Source organism: Orbicella franksi, chromosome 1, assembly GCF_964199315.1.
Source record: "Orbicella franksi chromosome 1, jaOrbFran1.1, whole genome shotgun sequence".
NCBI lineage: Eukaryota > Metazoa > Cnidaria > Anthozoa > Scleractinia > Merulinidae > Orbicella > Orbicella franksi.
The window spans coordinates 22,131,850-22,147,439 of NC_138145.1; the positions used below are offsets into that span (position 1 = coordinate 22,131,850).

Below are 15,590 nucleotides of genomic sequence, written 5' to 3' on the forward strand. Positions count from 1 at the left end.
ACCAGGTCCTGCAGTTGATTGAAGTGTTTTTTTTTCCTCGTCCAGGATCTCTTGTTGCCTTACTTTTGCATCACGACAGACATTACGTCATCAAGAATGAGAGTACATACAGACGGTAATTAACATTTTCACTCGTTTAACTCAAACCACGTAGGTAGATTTCATCACTTTCTATGTCACAAGATTACTTGAAAAGCATTTAACCCTATACGAAACTGAGTAAGCTCTTTGAAAATCGAGCGATTCTACCATACTTTGACGTTGGCCAATTGGGATGACACCCATTATTTGTCCGGGCTCAATTTGAGGTACGTTTACTCCCGCTTTAGTTGAAATGGTCAGTGGCTGTTAATAGTGTAAACTTCAGAAGTGGCCCTTTAATGCAAAGAGAAAAGGAAACAAACAATGCGGCATTTGAATGTTTTGCCCTATGCTTAATAGTCCTAGCGTCTCTTGTTTCCTTTTGAAATTGCTGCTCTTGAAGTACTTGTAACATTTGAAAGATCATGCACCATGTCATAAGAAAAATTTGTGCCAGATACAAGTAGCACCAGTGAGACTAACACGTGATCTCCCTTACAGGCTGCTTATGGCGGTATGTCCGTGCTAGTATGTCTCTGTCGGGATATCTACCTCCACTGTGTGACCCCAAGGACGGACATCTGTTATTGGACGGTGGATACGTCAATAATTTACCTGGTGAGTAAAGGTTATCATCTATAGTTACCTTCTGTGAATACACTGGGGTTAATTATTAGTCTAAGCTATACTTCTCAGCGTGAGAGATCAGTCGTTATAGCTCAAATGGAATACTTTTCCTATTAAATTAGTTGGTAATATTGAAAGCGTCAATATGTGAATTCTTCGTTCGTGTTCCTATACATTTCATAAAGGACTTTTTTTTAGGAAGGTTTTGCTACATTGTAGAATGAGAAAAAGCGAAGTCTTGAAAGTTTATCAACAATTTTCCTTGTATTCTGCTCTTCAAAAAGTATTTTAATCACTATATTCGTCTTTTTTGATATTCTGTGGTTTATTTTTCAGCGGATGTGATGAAGACCATGGGCGCTCAGACAATCATAGCAATCGATGTAGGATCGGAAGATCCCGCCGACCTCACGAATTATGGCGACCAGTTGTCGGGCTGGTGGCTACTGTGGAACAAATGGAATCCTTTTGCCGAAACCGTCAAGGTACGAAGCAGTTTTATAAAGCGCATTGCACAGTAGCTATCCATACCATAAACCCTTCAGTCTTTTCCGTAGAGAGTGCGTGAAGACTAGTAGATGTCGGTGTTAACCTCCTCAAAAGTCCCATCAACATATCCCGAGCAAACTTCAGATATAAGCTTGCTTCTGCTATAAACTTCCCGTTCATGAACCCCTCAAAGCCCCCATTGATCGATGATGTTTTAGCTTAGAGTTTAAATGTCAAACAGGAGTTCACGATATGTGATTCAGGTTGAACTCGTTGAAACGTTCTCTATGTTTGTTTTTCAGGTAAGTGGTAGTCAGACATAAGAATAAATGAGTTGAAAAATGTGTCTCTGTACCATGGCATTAATTGAACAACAAGACAACACTAACATTCTTTTGTAATTTTAAGATTCCTGACATGGCAGAAATCCAGTCTCGTCTGGCCTATGTGTCGTGTGTGAGGCAACTGGCTGAAGTAAAAGAGAGCAGTTACTGTGAATACATTAGACCGCCAATCGACAGGTTTGTTATCACAGGTTTATGCATAAGTTCATTCTGCGATCTGCGCGTCAGTGTCGCTTGCATTTTCATAATAAACAGTCGCAGCTAAGATACAGAGCATTCCTTAGACTGATCAGAATTGTGCGGATGACATGCACTGCAAAAGATTTCTTATTCTTCACTTGCGCTGTCACGACCTCGGGCATTTGGGAGGGACATGATATTTAAAGTTGTTAAAATAGAACCATGCTATTTCAGTATTTTAAGCAACTGTTTACATTAGTATCGAACAATGAAATGGCTTCTTTATCGACAGGTTCAAGACATTAGAGTTTGGTCGCTTTGATGAGATAGTGGTAAGTCAAGGGTATTCCGGCATGTATTTTCATATTATATTGTGTAAGCGTAGTACTATTTGTACTATTTGTTGTTTACAGACAGTGCTGTTTGACAAGAACGTGTTTATTATAACTATTGTTGTAAAAACCATAAGATTTCCTGTTGTTTTCCTTGAAATCCCTTTGTAACCTATCAAAACGGTCTAACACCAGTCGTAAAAATGGAGAGGTTTACAATGACTTTTATGACAAACGAAAGCAATTAAAATTTTGCCGTTTACAGCTATTTGTAAACTAAAGAGAGAATATTTTTTATTTGCCGCGAATTCAATAGGATTTTATTTTTTCTATTTTTGTGTTGGATTGATTTAAGCCCGGAAAACAAGACAAAATCTGTGGCAATTTTTGCAGCTTGCGGTGAACGTCTTTCTTAATTACCGTAAATCCTCGAATTAGCCCCCCCCCCCCCCTCGAATAAGCGTCCCTCCTATCGGCCGAAATTTAAAGTAAGCGCCCCCCCTCGAATAAGCGCTCCCTCCCCTCCCCCCCCCATTTTGTGGACGAGTAATGAGACAACAAAGGATGTATAGTTTTTGTCGTGTAGTATTAGATTTGTAGATTGTTTCAGTTTGTGAACACGTTAAGTGAACACGTTGAACACGTTAAGTACTAACGGTGCCGCGATTTAAACTTTAGGATCAGCTTTGTATGTCAATAAACAGCTTATGTTGTTGTTTAGGCGCAGATGATGTATTAAAAAGTTATCATGTCAGGTCACGATTTGGGAAAAATTAGATAAGCGTCCCCCCCCCCCCCCCCCCCCCTCGAATAAGCGCTCCCCGTCTTCTCCTAAATTTGAAATAAGCGCCCCGGGTGCTAATTCGAGGATTTGCGGTAAACTGTCTAATAACATGTAATTTCTCTGTAAAAATCATCATAACGCTGGTTAAAAGGTCTTACACCAAGACCAATCATTTTGATATCCGTGTCGTATTCTGCTTGACTATGTATTGAACTGTGGGGAGTAAGTTTGTTTCAGTCTCTAAAGCGGCTTAATTTTTCTGTCCATTTCACTGATGTTTTCCTCCAGGACGTGGGTTACCATCACGGCAAGACTGTTTTCAAGGGCTGGGTCAGAGGAAACAAGTTACCCGACATCTTCAGGGAACACCCGTCTAGGGGTCACATGACGCACGTGTACGCCTCAGGACAAGCTCCTGGGAAGGTAATGAACACGAAAAGAGGAACGTATTAAAAACCTGCTCGACATGGCTTGAAATCGCTAATTTGTGTTCGTTTTTAGAGCGGTTTTCAATGAAGTGTCGAAAGTAATCAAACAATTACGTTGGTTTTGGTTTTGGTTTAACTACAGTTTGAGATTGACCTCTTGTTAAGTAACTTGTTTGGTTTTGGTTTTACGACACTCTGTTGAAAGCCGCTCTAGTTATCGACCAAACTGATGTAATTATGCAACAAAGTAGCCTACGTGTAGCGAAACCCACTACCCTCGCTTTGTTTTTCCTCGGGGGAGGTTGGTACGGCTATACGTAGGCTAGAAACAGCACTCTGTACAGTTATCATCCTGTAAAGATCCCTAGAGTTGTGTGACTCGTACCTGCTTCATGTGCTTTCTTACTTCCTTTTGTTACTTCACAATACAGTGCTTTTCGTTAGGCTTTGTACCTTCTTTTCCTCGAAACATCCATTCGGTATCTATGTTTATTGTCTTTGATGAGCGCGCATGCAGCGTCTCACTTAATTTCGAGTGCTTAATTCCTTTATGAGATAGCATGGTTGATGGTGGCATGCATTCTTTTAACCCTTTTCTCTTTTCTTTTTTTTCAAAGTTGACGAGTAACACTACCTTCACTAATCTAGCGGAGCAGATATCTCGGATTGAACCTCCATACCCTCACGACTGGTTACCATACGCCTCCTCGGATGAACTGCTAGGTTCCAGTGCCCCAGATGGTCGGCACAGGTACTCGGCCTCCGAGGAAGATGACGAAGACGAAGAAGACGTCAGTCTTGTTCGAGTAAGACCAAGAACAGGCTCTCTCTCAGAACACGAAGATTTACTGGCTCTCAAGGCGCAAGCGCAAGCGGTAATTCGACGCGAAGAAGCCGGATATGACGTAAGCTTCCTTGTTGTGCCTAAACTTTCAGTTACAAATTTTAATGGAGCCGTAGACCCTTTTAATAAATGGTTGCAAATTTAACATTGTTTTGTATGCATTTAAAACTCGTTTGAGAGTAAAAATGCTTTTGAATTATCAACTCAAAAACGAGCCTAGTAAGTCTAATTTTAATACTTACAAAATAATTTAAAATTGACAGCCATTTATGAAAAGGATCTCAATTATTCTTATACAATGACACAGGACATTCCCGCCCCTCCCAATTTCTAAGGGAAAGCCCGTAGGAATAAGCTTGAGGGGAAGGTGGGAATCCGTTGTAGAGTTTTATCTCTTGCCTTAGAGGTTCAACCCCTGGGGGAATATACCATACACCATTACGGTCACGTAATTGATCGATCTAATGGTTGTTTTGCTCAACCAAGAAGCAATGTACATGTAGCGAAACATTTAAACCATTTTTGTCAAAATTGCATTTTTTTTTGTTAGTGCCATCAGAGAATTTCAGTTTAACAATCCTTTGATGTGCAGCAGGACTGGAACGGATCCCAAAATTCTAATTGAGTTAAGCCATCTAGGGAGAGCGTACAGCAAAACCCTCGGTTGATGTTTGTAAAGAAAACAGGAGATTGTGGGGCCCTTGGCCCTTATTTGGTTTTTTACTTCTGATTTGATCGTTTTGTCTGATCACGCTACATCACAAACTTACTTTCCGTGTTCTGTTTTCTTTCTTTATTATTTTTTAATACGCACTCCTTTGTAGTGCTACTAGTTTATCTCGACTTTTATATATTAAGCTACGCAAGGTATTGTGTGGATAGGAAGAGCGCTTGGTACTTAAATCATGATTGTTTTTCCTTGCAGTCGGATGACACCCATCTGCGAAGACGCATGCGCCTTATTAGACCCAACAGTGAACCATAACGTACTCGGCGCCTCTACAATGGTCCTGGTAAGATCAATGAGAGCCTGTGTGACGCTCAGTCTGTCCACTTTTAAAACGCTGAAGGACTGTAAAACAAATTAAGAAACCGTAATCTTGACCTTAACCGAAAAGGGATCACCTGCTCTCCGGAAAGGTCGTCCTGCCAGCCTGACTGATCTCTCCATATTTTGAGATGCCCTCCCTCGTGTTGAGCTTGGTGTTTCGATCGCTCCAACCCAATCTTCTCATCTCTAAAGTAGGCTTCTAAAATCTTGACACTGTTTTCAACTACCGTGATGCGTATGGTGTGGCGTGGTGTTTAGTGTGTTGTGAAAAGCGCGGTGTTAGATTTAGTGTACCTAGGCCTTATGTGGTTATTTTGTGTTGTGAGTGATATGATTGATTACACGAAACTAAAGCGAGCAGTTAACCTTGAGTTAACACTAGTTTCGAACGTTTGCGCTGTTGATAGGGCGTTGTCGCATAAGGTCAGGGCGACCATATCGATATTCTCCTTTCGAATATAGGTCCTTTCTAATACAAAAATATCCTTTTGATTAGGAACAACGCCAGGGACAAAAGCGCTCTATATAGAGGCAAAGCACTGTAGCTCCATCCTCTTACAAAGTAAAGGAATTAATAATTTCTAATTTTAAATTTTGGTAGCAGATGGAAAAGTGTATTGTGGAGGAGAGGTTATAAAGAAATGCCATGAAACTGAAGTAAAAGTATTTTTGCAGAACTCGTAACTCGTAAAAGGAAATTTTTTCATAAATAGAAGTTAAATTCTACACCGAAGTTAGCGCGTGAGTGACATGTATGTTTTTGGCGTCTTCTAAACTTCGTCATCATGTCAGTTTGAATTTTAGCAATTGGGAGGGAAGGAAAAGGGGTTGCTTTACACGGCCCTGAGTTGATTGGTGGATTCAGTGAAGGGCCACAAATCATATCTATTCCTTTTCCTATAAGAAATAGAATTACAGGAAGCAAATAATCACTGACCAGCTCTTAAGCTTAATTTGTGTTGATGTCTAGGAATACCCTTGGATGGGGTTTGATGGACGTGTTTCCTGAATATCTTTCACATAGAAACATTCAATTATTTGCGATATTTGTATATCAGTTATTTAAAGATTTCACATTCGTTCTCCCAAGCACAATGCAAACACCGCTTATATACAAGTCTTTGTCGCAGTAGTTATACTTAGAATGTCTGAAAGCGCAGTGTTACCTCTTTCAAACTGAACACTGTCGATGCCTTTCTTGACGAACAAGCCGTCAGATTTATACTAAGTAAACCTCCAGTAAGTTAGACACATTTACCGGATTCGGTATTAAAATGTGCTGGGCTATAGGTTCTGCATCGTAAGCAGGAGTTATCCTTGGTAAGTCATGTAAGTGAGTTGAACGTGTTCTTCAGTTAAGGAAGTTTGTCCATATTTAACCTGTAACTATTTGTCAGTACTTTCTGGCAAATCGAGCTATTTGACCAGTAATTCTTGATGGTTCAGTGCATTTTGTTTTCTCCCTGGTTGACAGATAGGTTTTCTTATAGTTATGACTGCTGCGCTAAAGACTTGTGAGAAAGCTAGGTACTAGAATTTGAATACTGTTTTGAATCCGCATTATTGGATCTTTCCTCTACCTGGGGGGTATTAACTATTTTCAAATCCGTTAATCAGTGATGACAACATGCAAATTCTCTTTACTTGTGTCCATACGTTTCTTATACATGTAGTAGGAGAATTTGTAAATTCGTCATGAGAGCTTTATGCTCATGACCAGCATGTGTGTAACTTTCTTTTGAAATGCTAAGTTAAATTAGATGCTGGTCACTAAGGGTTTGACGTAATGTGTGGGATGAAGGGAGCTATGAGCGTGCTTATTGTTTAAAACATACACTTAACCAAGCAGATGGGAAACTACTTTGGACATCACTTGAACTGTAAATGATGACAACTTTTGTAATAAATGATTTGTTTGGTAATTCTGTTTATGCAACTTTCAACCACAATGTCTACAGTATACATGTCGAAACAAATTAGCCACTCGTGAATTTTTGCATTTTACTGTGGCAAACCTTCTACCAGACGCATACTTTGGAAGGCAAAGTGCACATGTTGAATATATGAAGTATTACTGTATGTACGAAAAATTGTTATCTGACCTGCTCAGTTTCAGTATCATCCTTTATATTTGATCGTCTACAGACCGACTAAATCAAATTTTGCAGAAATTATGCGGTGTTGGTGTTTCACGTTTTCGTCATAAGAGTACGTATTCGCGCCACGTTTATCACTCTGAAAATGACGGATTTTACAGCGAAAATGCAGAAAATTCCTATTGTAGCACAGCTTCTGTATTACCTTTCTCGTATAGAGGACTGCTGCTGGATCACGGAACTTTTCGTGGAGGGCACATAAAGGGGGGAAATTAATTTTTTCAGATGAATTAGTCTCTGCAGAGTCCTTGACCTTCTCTTTGACTGTGATAAACATGGTGGACAAAATTCTTTGCCTGTGACGATTCACGTGTGAATAGGTTGACCAACAGGTGTGGCTAGCTGTTTTCATACCATGTTAAGATGATTTCCGTAGAACATTCGAGCAATAATGGCGAAAATTAAGTTACCAAAAACACCTCGTGGCATGGTAATATTTTGAATGCAATTAAAGAAGGCCTTATCGAAACTTAAGCTCTCAAGCTGACCCCGTGAGTGAAAATTGAACTTGAAGTTATCCATAGTTCGATTAAAACAGACGTTTCCCGTTAGTTAAAAACACAGTAACACACCCTTTAATCATTCTTACGGGGTTTGATGTTAACTTTCTCGAGAATGCTTGAGAATTTCATTGCGGGATCACTTAGAGAAATGAACTAAAGCGAGTTGTTTTAAATAGTATTCCAAAAGCTACCGTGCTATGAGTAGATTTTTAGTAAATAATTTTTGCACTCATTGCTCGAACTTGGAGCGGAATCCGTCTTAATTTTCTCATATGAAATTTTATTTGTAAAGTGTGTCAGGCTCGCAAGCCTTTATCACCCTCTAAGGAGGTGCGAGTTCAAGCTAAGTGGGCTGATGGGACACGTTTTTTGCCGAGTGGCCTGGGTAGTGTTTGCTTAACAAATTGACGTCAGTTTTTCATGCGTCTGTCCTGTTATTGATTATGAATTTCGTCATAACATTGCTAAAGTAGCTGTGGATCCACGAGGCGATACCCGAATGGATCCGCAGACTACATTGACGATGTTATGACGAAATTCATTGTCAGTAACAGGGCAGACGCATTAAAAACTGACATTAATTTGTTTTTTACGATGACAAATTGCCAAATTGTCCGCTCTCGCTCGTTGACGCATCGCGTAAATTATAAATTCATGCGTCTGTCCGCTTATTGACTAAAAATTAGCCAATGAGTGCGCGAGAATTTCTGCAGTTATCGTAAACATGATAAAAACATAAACTGTGTACTGGGCAATTGGATGCACATTACTTAAAGCGGGCTCAATAATTAGTTTAATAAAATATAATTTCCGTAACGATAGGTTGTTTTATCTTCTCTTATTTCCGTCTAATGCGAGTGCTATTTACTCTCTGACCGCATATGCTGACTCTACACTTTCAAACAACCGTTTCCGCAACAAAAATTGGTGTGCTCTTTTTATTAGGATAGTTCATCGTAAAGTAAAGGCTCAACAAAGGAGATAACAATGTTGTGGAGCTTTGTTTCATAGGAATTGGTGTTTCCTCGCCGTTTACACTCGTGTAGGAGCACCATTTGTCGCGAAAGCAAATTTTGCTTCCTAAAAGAAATGTCTCGGAATTTTTTTTCTAATATTTTGGTTCCATGCATCCAAGAATAAGTTTCTACAGCTAGGTTTCCTCGTGTGTAGGGACCTTATAAGATCTTATCAAGCTGGTCACGTGTTTCAACAGTTAAGGGTTTATTATCGGAATTTTATGCGTCGCTATGTACATGTACATGTAGCATCTAGCAAGATGACAATGCATCATTTGTGCTTGGTTACGTCTCAATAAATGCGCCGTTAAGGTTCAAGTTAAATCTTTGGTATAAATAGAATAGGATAGTTCATCTTTGGAATCAGCTGTATGGTGAAAAATGAGAAGTTACATCATTCATCAAAACAAAACTCTGCTGCATATCAATTTTGGCAACTATCTCCTTGGTGCTGCAACTGACTTCCTTCTCAACATAATTATATTAATATTTTAAAACACTAAATCAAGCTATTCTCTCAAAAATAATTAACAGCAAATATATAACCTGCTGTCTGCTGTACACAATAAGTTATGTACATCCAACATCCATATAAACAACAAATTCAAAAACTTCATGAAAGCTGACCAACAGTGAGAATCCCCAGCTACACAATAGAACTACTCTTGGTGGATTTCACTGTCACATTAAAATCAGGCTTGGCTCATTTTAAAACTACAGGACATGAACATCATGCTTTTGCCCTCTTTCATATACAGGCTTCCAGTTCAGTTCAAACAGCCTAAATGATCTTAGTAAGGTACCCAACTGAGCAATGAAGGTATTGCTGATGTCCATCAGAGGTTGCAAGAGATTTCTAACACCAGTCAAAACATTCCTTGTGAAAATGAAGGAAGGTTGGATGACACTGTTGAAAAGCAATGCTAAGTATGGCTTCAAGAAATGATCTCCGATCACAAGAATGATTCCTCCCAGGAGACGAAGCAGGACATAGTGGAAAATAAACCTAAGAAGCTCCAAAACAAAGATGAAGGCAAAGTCAGTGATGATTCGAACTGTACTGAAAAATTCCTGAAAGAAGTAATGAAGCCATTTTTCGGACCTGAAGAAACAAAATAAAATTGTTAGATGTCTAAATGTCATCTGTACAGCCATTAAATAGAGAATATTGCACAGCGGCATAAAGACATGGATTTTATTTGAGTGGTAGAAACAATATTTTTAATGAATGAGCACAGGAAGTGAGTAAAATATTGTTTCAACACAAAATAAAATTCATATCTTCAAGCCAAAGTGCAATTTTCTTTTTATCATATAGAAAAAAAGAGACTGTTTGCACAAAAAACCATGAAAAAGCGGGAAATGACATTATCACTAGTGAGGATACAAAAAATATGCCTCTTAGATCCCTGTAGTACTTTTGTATGCATTTTGCAAGTGGTGTATTTTTCAGTGAAACCTGTGTCTATATAATGATATATGTATTATATTACCAAGCAATTTTATTCAGAAAACGTTCTTTTTTTTCTTTTCTTTTCACAAAACATTGTACCTGTCTGCAACTCTCTTCATATATGCTTCCCTCCATTCAGGTCTAACATCTAAATAGTGGTTGTGACCATGGTCAAAATGATATGAGCACCTGCAAAAAATGAAACAAAGGAAGGTACACTGTACATTATTTTGTTAATACATGTAGCCACACTAATGAATTATTGTAAGCTGTTTGAATAAGATACAAGCAGGTAAAGTTAAGTCTGCTTAAGAGTTTAGTGTTCCAAGGTATGATCAGGCCAGTGCTTACAAAGCAGTTCAGAAACAAGCAAACTATGAAATAATATGCAGTACATGAAGTCCATGCGCCTGGCAACAGCCACGCAAAAACTAAGCAATCAGCAACATCAGCAACAACTCTCTAGATAGCACATGCACTCTCAGCTGCAGAGAGTGTAAAATCTTAGAGAATCTTGAGAACAAAACATGGGTACCCTGTTACTCTGAAGAAGAGCTCACCAAAGAAACTGCCGGTCAACTGTCAGCAAACTGTCAACTAACAAATACTGTAACCAACAGGCTACATGTACATCAGTCTTCTTGGCCAATACAAAAATCGTACCACAAAATTCAACATCTTTACTTATAAATGTTTAGCGCAACATAAAATCTCAGATTTCTGACACCTGATGCTGACAAGAGGGTAAATAATATCAAGTTATTGTCACAGCAACTACTAACCCAGTAATGTGCTTCTCAGTGTTCAAAGGCACACAGCATGTTTGTAAGCTGAGGTTTTTGTCATTAACCTCTGTAACTGCTTCGTGCTCTGTGTTTTTCTCTTCATGATTGGCCATCTTAAAATTACTCTTCTGACGAGGTGTTAACTGCTGTCTGCTGTGTGACACAGGTTCTTCTTCTCGGTCACTGTCTGAATCCCATGAATGATTTCCATTACGTGTTTCCCTGACAGCCAAATATGAAGACTTCACTTTACCTCCCTTGGGTTTTTCACTCTGCATATGTTTTGCAGTGTCTTGCTTTGAAAGGGTGGCTGTTTATGGAATAAAAAAACAAGAGCTGCATAGCCATGTATTGTAATTGTTTGTATTTACAGTACAGAGTAAATAGAGGATGTTATGGATTGCACTCTCAACAGAAACAATTTGTGCCAGACTTCTAAAGATTCTAAGAAATGACAAAATTCTAAAAAGTTACAAGAAAGTAAACTATGCCAAGTAGACTTCAGAAAGATAAATGTTTGATTTATACTGTAAAGAATAAGCAAAAGAAATGTGCAACAGTGAACAATGAAAGGCAATCTTAAAATGAAAAAGGCATTGGTTGTTTCTAATCAACTCATTAGTACATGTATTCCTGCTGATGGAAATTCTCATAAACATGCAGTGTACGTTTCTACTGAGAAACGTTATGTGAGAAAGTGAGGTTAACAAAGGTTTGCATACCTTGAAAATCAGTGAATGGTGGATCATGTTGATGATAATCAACCTCATTCATTTCAATGTGGATTCCATCCTCTCTTCTACTTTGACTGCCCTGCTTTAATCTGTTTTCATTGACATCAGGGTTAAGTTCCTTGTTCTGTCGGTTTTCCAAACCACTGTCACTAAATGTTGTTCCACTAATAATACTTTGATCAACAAAGTTAGTTATCCCAGATTTGCCATACAGCTGACTAGGCCTATGAGACGAGGGGGTTCCTTGTTTGGTTCTAGACTGTGTTGCTGGTGAATTGGTCACAGATGTTTTCTCTGGAGTTGCTATTACTGCCTGTGTCTTGATTTGAGGTCTCTTCTGAGGTACATGACCCTTGGGAGAATCTGGCGGAGGTGCTGGTTGGTGTCGTGGAGTGATATCAGGGCTAGATGAAGGCTCTGGTACATCCCCAGGAAGACTGTCCCAGTCAGACCCACTGTCCACTTCCTCTGTCTTCTTTTGCTGATACTGAAATGATATCGATAAATGCACAAAAATGTGATACAAGACAGAAAATACTTCACCGGTATAATCTTTAGTCATGTAATAATCTCTCTTGTTATATAGCTGGAGTTTAACTGAATATAACTTGCTCTCTTACTGGTTGATTCATGGTCATGTGGCAATGGTTAAATCTACATGTAAATGGAACCTGGCAGGTTACAACTTCGCAATTAAATCCTGCTCTCCCACTAACCAGAAACTACGGAACTTTGAATTCTTCTTGCCTTTTAACTTTACACTTAATTCCAGCTATATAACAAAACACTAAATTACTGGTCCCTTGGGAAACAGTTAGTTCTCCTCTTGAGAAACATCAAAATTCTTGGGAAAGAAAATTAAAACTAATTGTATCCCTCATGAAGTCATAGTAATTAAGTGTATATTATTACATCATAATGGTTAATGCCCAAGTCGCTTTTGGAGGGAAGGTGCCTACGAAGCCCAGGGACTGCAACCGCAGTCACATTCCAAGGCACTAGAACACCCGACTGGCCTGCCCAATCCACAACCAAGCCACAAGCCCCCTGCGCCAGGCTCCCTACAGGCACCCGTCACACTCGAGCCAGATAGCTCAGTGGAAAAAAAATGCTGAAAAAGGGGGGGGGGGGGGGGAGAGAAAAGGGAGGGAACGCCGAGAACTGCTAAACTACTATGATTCCATCGATAACACCACGCTAACAGAGGAACGAACACACTGCAAGCACATGGGACGACAACGCACGCACTAACCAAGAATACCGCTGAACAATGTCAGCCCCAGGGCTCTCACAACCATATGACTGCTGCAAACGCTACAGAACGCAACAAATGCTTAACAAATGCTAACAGATGGCGAAGACGCTAACAAATGCCTACAAAAACTCTACTGACCAGACTAGCTCCTAGTCGTTAGCTATGTTAAATTCCATTTACATGTAACTATATATAGCTCTGTGAATGGCCTAGATGAACCAAATGTTGCACTGTGACTACTGACATGCAGCAACCTGAGAAGGCAAGATGGCTCTACCTTGCCAGCATGGGATTAACCACTGTTTCCCAAAACTCAAGGGCATGGTGTTTTTTATGCCTTAAAGCCATTATTGAGCAAGCTAGTTTGCTCAAAAACTGGATATTGGCCTTGTTCTCTTTATCCATGTTTATGGACTATGGCAACGTCTTGGACCAGAACTAAGAAGGAACTAAGCCAAGGTCCAGCCATCTTGATCTCATTCTTACATGTACATGATGCATAAATGTACTTCATTTGTTAACCTACATGTAAGTGAAGTAGTGACAACCTTATGGCTACTGTGGACGTACCTAAAAATACCCTTATTCTTCCTAACTATGGGTCAATAACCCACATATGATCACAGATACAGACCTCTTGCTCGGTAAATAAGAACTGAGTACAAGTCGAAATGTCGTTTGTTGTTGTAGCTGGTTTGTTTTGTTTTTCCTCGTTATTCTACTGGCAAAAAATTATCAAAGTACTTGGAGTCATTTCTGCAATTTAACGCCATCTGTAGATGCACGTAGTGGAAACTTAACCACAAGAAGTCATGTATCACAACCCCAGGGTATGATTTCATTCAATCATTGCGTACAGCGCAGCTACATGTACCTATGTATATTATTACATGTCGCCGGGTTGGCTTTAGACAACGTTCGTGGACATAATCTATCTAATTTGTCTATGTTTAAGCATACCCACTACAGTGAAAAATAGGCCTATTATGTTAGTATATTATTCAGATCAGACGTACCATAATTTCGAGATACTTTGCTGATCCTTTGGAGAAAAGTTTGATGACTCACGATGTCGACTGTAAACAATGGTAAACAATAAGCGTAAAATGTGACCTTGACTTGGCTTTAGAAGATTACGCAAACCAGATTTACGGCTACCCTAAAGGTCAATGAAGTTAGCTTTCTCAGTTAAGTACAGATTGATGCTATAGTCTTTGGTATGGTGGCAACAAAAGTTACGAACATAGAAAACTACACGGAAGGCCGGTTGTCAGTCGTGAAGGCCTCTGGGAAAACTTGTTACACGGAAAGACTGGGATCTAGTTGATATCCCCGCAAATACCTGGAAGCATTTGTTGTGTTATTGTTTTGAGGAGATTTCTTGGTTCCTGTTGTAGTTTTCAAGGTTATCTTTCTCTTTAAGACAATTCAAGTTTATTAAAAATACAAGAGACCTTACACTTGAGGATATAACAGGCGTCATGAGTGATAAACACGCTGGAAACTGCTATGGGATACTGAAAAGTACACCATTTTACGTCCAAGTGTAAAAGTTTTTGTGCTACAATACGGATGACACTGGAGTGGATCTTGCAAACTAACTCAGAAATGGCAGAGGATGGGCAAGAGAGCAGTGCTTCGTGGTGTTTTAAGACTGTAGGAAAGTTGTGATATGCCTTCAAGTGTTTCTTTAGTACAGCTGTTTAGTAGAAAGTTTCTGGCTGCTGCTTGACCTGAGTTGCATTTGTACTTGTGTGTCAACTTTTTCTAAGTCTTTACCCTTAACAATAAGTACCGAAACTTACGTCCAACGAATAACACCCCAGGAAAGCATCATGGACAGCACAGACAGGTAAGTTACTCTAACACCTGATTAGTGCACCTTGTCTATTTGCCGAGATCATAAATTATTACATTTGTATGCATGTGTGCACTGAACTATATACCATGCCATATACACGTAATATAGAAAATACAGCCAATCAGAATAAAGGAAAACCATTGTATATTCGACAGTATGAAATTCAACCTTCCAATCATGCACTGCATGTATGTCACATTGATTGTGTTGGCTGCTGTCTTTTCTATGGCATGGTATAAAACTAGTTATGCTACGCTCTCTCGTGGTATACTATGGAAAATCCTGCTTGTCACTTATATTTTCTTGGTATACACACTTGCCTAAAGGCTCGTGTATATACAAAGAAAATACATGTGACTTGTAGGATATTTCATGGTATACAACCCAACAGTGTTGCACAACTGGTATGTACATGTATATTATATGTACATGTTCATCAAAATGTAGTTGTAGGATACCACATCTGGGCAGATAATCAACATGTCACAGTAACAGTATAAGTCAGCGGCAGTATTATGTAGAATATTGATGAAGCAGCTGTGCAAAGCTCTGTTCACATACACAGCCAGTTGATTTGCCTGCTGCCCAGTTCTCAATGAAACCCCTGCTATTTTTGCTGTTTCACAGGACATTTTGGGACATGGTAAAGCTAAAACTACTAGAAATG

The 15,590-nt window shown here is 39.3% G+C and overlaps 3 protein-coding genes across 5 annotated transcripts in view; 2 read left to right on the plus strand and 1 right to left on the minus strand.

Moving 5' to 3' along the window:
* LOC145497409 (patatin-like phospholipase domain-containing protein 7) overlaps positions 1 to 7,082 on the plus strand; it is a 38,461-nt gene extending 31,379 nt beyond the window's left edge. Inside the window, exons 36-44 of one of the 2 annotated variants that reach the window (XM_081477222.1) lie at positions 46 to 115; positions 583 to 699; positions 1,045 to 1,193; positions 1,606 to 1,718; positions 2,014 to 2,053; positions 3,126 to 3,260; positions 3,883 to 4,170; positions 5,035 to 5,122; positions 5,762 to 7,082. In XM_081477222.1, coding sequence (XP_081333348.1) covers positions 46 to 115; positions 583 to 699; positions 1,045 to 1,193; positions 1,606 to 1,718; positions 2,014 to 2,053; positions 3,126 to 3,260; positions 3,883 to 4,170; positions 5,035 to 5,094 — 972 coding nt within the window. In that variant the 3' untranslated portion in view covers positions 5,095 to 5,122; positions 5,762 to 7,082. Of the gene's footprint in view, positions 1 to 45; positions 116 to 582; positions 700 to 1,044; positions 1,194 to 1,605; positions 1,719 to 2,013; positions 2,054 to 3,125; positions 3,261 to 3,882; positions 4,171 to 5,034 lie in introns of both variants that reach the window. The other variant, XM_081477218.1, reaches the window with a different exon arrangement.
* Positions 7,083 to 9,023: 1,941 nt separating this feature from the next.
* LOC145497464 (uncharacterized) lies at positions 9,024 to 14,261 on the minus strand. The gene is made up of 5 exons (XM_081477268.1): positions 14,079 to 14,261; positions 11,796 to 12,294; positions 11,071 to 11,383; positions 10,388 to 10,477; positions 9,024 to 9,937 (listed from the first exon to the last, which is right to left on the minus strand). Exons 1-5 carry the CDS (start codon positions 14,079 to 14,081, stop codon positions 9,550 to 9,552), a joined length of 1,293 nt encoding a protein of 430 aa, XP_081333394.1. The 5' UTR covers positions 14,082 to 14,261; the 3' UTR covers positions 9,024 to 9,549.
* Positions 14,262 to 14,402: 141 nt separating this feature from the next.
* LOC145497393 (coiled-coil and C2 domain-containing protein 2A-like) overlaps positions 14,403 to 15,590 on the plus strand; it is a 36,829-nt gene continuing 35,641 nt past the window's right edge. The window contains exon 1 of one of the 2 annotated variants that reach the window (XM_081477208.1): positions 14,403 to 14,914. In XM_081477208.1, coding sequence (XP_081333334.1) covers positions 14,898 to 14,914 — 17 coding nt within the window. In that variant the 5' untranslated portion in view covers positions 14,403 to 14,897. The remainder of the gene's footprint in view (positions 14,915 to 15,590) is intronic. The other variant, XM_081477212.1, reaches the window with a different exon arrangement.

Excerpts from the sequence above, each read along its gene's own strand:
- LOC145497464 (XM_081477268.1), bottom strand. Across the intron at positions 10,478-11,070 it reads ACTGAGAAGCACATTACTGG|GTGCTCATATCATTTTGACC; the intron begins GTTAGTAGTTGC and ends CATTTTTTGCAG. Across the intron at positions 9,938-10,387 it reads ATGAAGAGAGTTGCAGACAG|GTCCGAAAAATGGCTTCATT; the intron begins GTACAATGTTTT and ends TTGTTTCTTCAG.